The sequence below is a fragment of the Cryptomeria japonica genome, unplaced genomic scaffold, assembly GCF_030272615.1.
Source record: "Cryptomeria japonica unplaced genomic scaffold, Sugi_1.0 HiC_scaffold_223, whole genome shotgun sequence".
Taxonomy (NCBI): domain Eukaryota; kingdom Viridiplantae; phylum Streptophyta; class Pinopsida; order Cupressales; family Cupressaceae; genus Cryptomeria; species Cryptomeria japonica.
In genome coordinates this window covers 237,102-240,719 of record NW_026729045.1, presented here as the reverse complement: position 1 = coordinate 240,719, position 3,618 = coordinate 237,102, and the positions used below count along the sequence as shown (strand labels likewise).

The window sequence follows — 3,618 nt, the reverse complement described above, 5'->3', positions numbered from 1 at the left end:
TCTCTTTTCAATGTCTTCCCCCAAGCTAAACTATGCAACCAAATAGCGTTCACTTCCTTGTCAACCTCAATCAAAACCTAGAATAAAAAACATGCACCTAGCTATCAAATATGGAATAAAATACATGCACTTGTCTAAAACAAATTAGCACTCCCCTAAATAAATCATGTAGAAAACTTTCTCCAATACCAACCGATCGATAATCAAATCGAATATTCCATTCTAATCTCACCATCGCTGATTTTTGTTCTCTTCACTTATGTGCCGATCCAATGCACTATGCTACTGATGTGAACATTCAGAAAGCCAAAATTGGTATCTTCTACATCTACACCTTCCACTTGTCTTGAAATTTTGTATGTGGTCAAATTTTGTGCCTACAATGTTATACATAATATTTCGCACCCCTTTGTGATTTATAACAATATGTCACCCCTGTAATACCACAAGACTATTTAATAAAGAGTATGTTGATTGAATAAGATTTATGTATTTGAAATATGCTTCTTTTTTGTTGTGAGCATGTACTATGTTTTTCACCAACTCAAGACATTATTGTTGCAGTTTCTTAAGAATTTGAGTATCTGCAGTAGTTGCATAGAATGAAAATGAGCAAGCTTCAAAGACATAGGTTATATAGACATCGAAGGCATGAAAGAAGAGGTCGTGAAGCTTTAGAATGAACTGATGTATGAAGCTCTATTTTATTAGATCATTTATAAATGCATGGGAAAAGTAGAAGATTATGATATTTGCAGATCTCACTGATAATGTATGAGTTATATCTATTATCTTATTCTTGATGGAAATGCGATTGCCAATTTCTCAATATGACGACACTTTTATCTTCTTCGTATCAATCAACAAATACCTTGAGATATTGGAAATTATATTCAAAATGCGCTTACAACTTACCTTAAAATGTGTTACAGCAAAGTGAAATTTTAATGTTGTCATCAAAGGGACAAAACGACATCAATATTTAATTTTCAATCTTTGGAATATGATGAGGACATACTGATGTCCAAAACAGATGCTATGAATGGCACAAGAGGACGCCAATAACCCTAAAATGATAGTTTTATTCAACGGTTAATTTTCAATCTTTGGAATATGATGAGGACATGCTGATGTCCAAAACAGATGCTATGAATGGCACAAGAGGACGCCAATAACCCTAAAATGATAGTTTTATTCAACGGTGAGAAAAAAGAATTGGGAAAGACGGTCTTCATTGGGAGACCTCTTGTTTGTTTTGTTTAGTATGCGAATTTCTTTTGAATGTAATTCACCAGTTCCTGGGTGATGCGGAAGGCCTTGCTCAAAACGGAATCGGGGAGAGGGGGATTCGCCGCAAACAGAGAATTGGCGATTGTCTGAACTCCGGGAAACTGGCTGCTCAATCCAGCTATGGCCACTGCATTTTCATGCCCCACATTCTGCTGGAAATGAACAAGTGCCTTTGGAAACACAAACACATCTCCCTTCTCCAAAGTTTTGCTGAAAAATTTGTTGCTGGTGTCAATGAAACCCACAAGAAGCTGGCCTTCCAGTAAAACAAGAACTTCGGTGGCTCTTGGGTGTGTGTGAGGAGGATTTATTCCACCCACTGCGTAGTCGATGCGGACCAACGATATTCCAAACGTATTGAGGCCTGGTATCTGTTTAACGTTCGCCATCGTTACGTTGGAGCCCACATCATTGTCGGTGTTCCCTGCCTGCCCAAGTCCCCGGAAGAAGAAATCGTTTGCTGAAACTTGCATTGGGTCTTTGCAAACGAACCCGTTCACCAAAACTGTTTAAAACAAGATCAAATCAATCTGTCTGTTAGTAACTCGACTCGTCTAATAAGCAAATCATTATCATTGTTTATGTATAAATATTCTCACTCACCGTTGCTTTCCTCATCTGCAACGCAGAAATCTTGCAAGGGATCCGGATCCCCTGCCATGACCCTGTCGCTGTAACAGCATATCAACAGAAAAAGTCCCAACGTGAAGTAAATCATGCGGTTAGCCATTGTAATAGAAACGCAGACACAAGAGATCAGGATATGAATGTCTATTACAAACCCATTACACGCTTTATATAGCCCAAACCATAACTCTCCGCAAAGACTAATTCATCTTGACTCCGTATATTTCACGGATCCTTCCAGAGTTGTTGCTCTTTTCCTTACGTCACACTAAGTCTTACTGCATGTGGTTGTCTCGCCTGCTACCGCAGATGTATTCTCACCATCCTTTCATTAACGTTGAAATTTTCTATCTTCTCCCTGCCCTGCTGCGTATGCCTATCTCAAGATCAACTTACCTCCTGCCTTACACGTATTCTCGCCATCGCCATCATTTTAGTAATGTGGAATTGTTTAGACTTAATTGGAACGGTGGGCTTCTTCAAAGGAAACAATATATAAATCTTTCTCCACCGTGGGAGAATCGGTATGAGAGGAAAGTTTCTTTCTTGGAGTTGGATATTGGCCTAAAGACTGTCCATGCTTTGTACCCTTTTTCAATGAGATTTTTATCTCTCGTCATTTAAATTAATTTATGTTATTCAATGTTTATTTCTCAGATTGTCTATGTTCTAGGACAGAAAAACATTGCTCAAAATAACTTATGTTCATTTACTTTACATTGAATGCGTTGATTAGAATATCTATTTCACATCCATCTACAATTTTGAAGTCAAGTAGGTGTATTACTTTTCTTTAGCAGTTTTGGAGACCTAAATTATAGGTTTAAGACAACATATGCAAACATAAGAACCAATTTATGGAGGATAAATGTATAAGAAGATAGATTTTGGAGAGGTATTCTACAAGAAAAAAAACTTTTTGGTGGTGTTGAGAATCCCATCTTGGAAGAGACCATGTTGTCCAAGGGATCTAGTATTTAGAATTATTTAAGATCGTTTTATTTTTCCAAACCCTAGAGGGTAGATGGGTAGCGGAAATAGAATCCGGTTTTGACATTACAATTCACTAGAATCCATCACCTCTATAAGATATAACCTTATTAAGACGTTGATGTCTGATTTTCAGAATGTCATGGGTGAGTAGTTTGAATGCATCTTGAACTACCTTGGGTCAAGGTACAACAGTGACTAAAAATCGTACCGCTTCCAATACTCATAACTATAATGAATGTAAACCGCGATATTTTAGAGAAAAGAGCCTTCATTCTCAAACTGTTGATGGGTGCGAAAACATTGCTCACGTTGCGTTGAGTGCGTTGCTTAGATTGTCTCTTTCACATCCATCTACAGTTGAACTCGGCCAAAATTTAATCTTTAGGTGAGTGTGTTGTTGTAAATGAAGTGCATTGTTGTAAATGAAGTAGGTGTCTTTTCTAGCAGTTTTGGAGATCAAAATTTTACCTTTAGGTGAGTGAATTCTCTTTAATAAAGTAGGTTTACTACTTTTTCTAATGTTTGAGATCTGTCTATTTCCATTTTTCGACACCAAAACTTTTCGTCCAGTTGACTGCATTGTCCTCTCGATTCTCCTTTTAACAAAGTACATACAGTTGATTTAGATGATTTATTTTTTATTATTTTTGTGAGATATATGTTTATTTAATATTTTTTTTAACTTAATGTTTTGATGAATTAGTTGTT

General features: G+C 36.8%; 1 protein-coding gene across 1 annotated transcript; it reads right to left on the bottom strand.

Moving 5' to 3' along the window:
- Positions 1-1,099: 1,099 nt before the first annotated feature.
- LOC131868893 (germin-like protein 8-2) lies at positions 1,100-2,020 on the bottom strand. Its single transcript, XM_059215700.1, has 4 exons — positions 1,894-2,020; positions 1,611-1,795; positions 1,293-1,442; positions 1,100-1,177 (listed from the first exon to the last, which is right to left on the bottom strand). The coding sequence occupies exons 1-4, from the start codon at positions 2,018-2,020 to the stop codon at positions 1,100-1,102; spliced, it is 540 nt and encodes a 179-aa protein (XP_059071683.1).
- Positions 2,021-3,618: the final 1,598 nt, after the last annotated feature.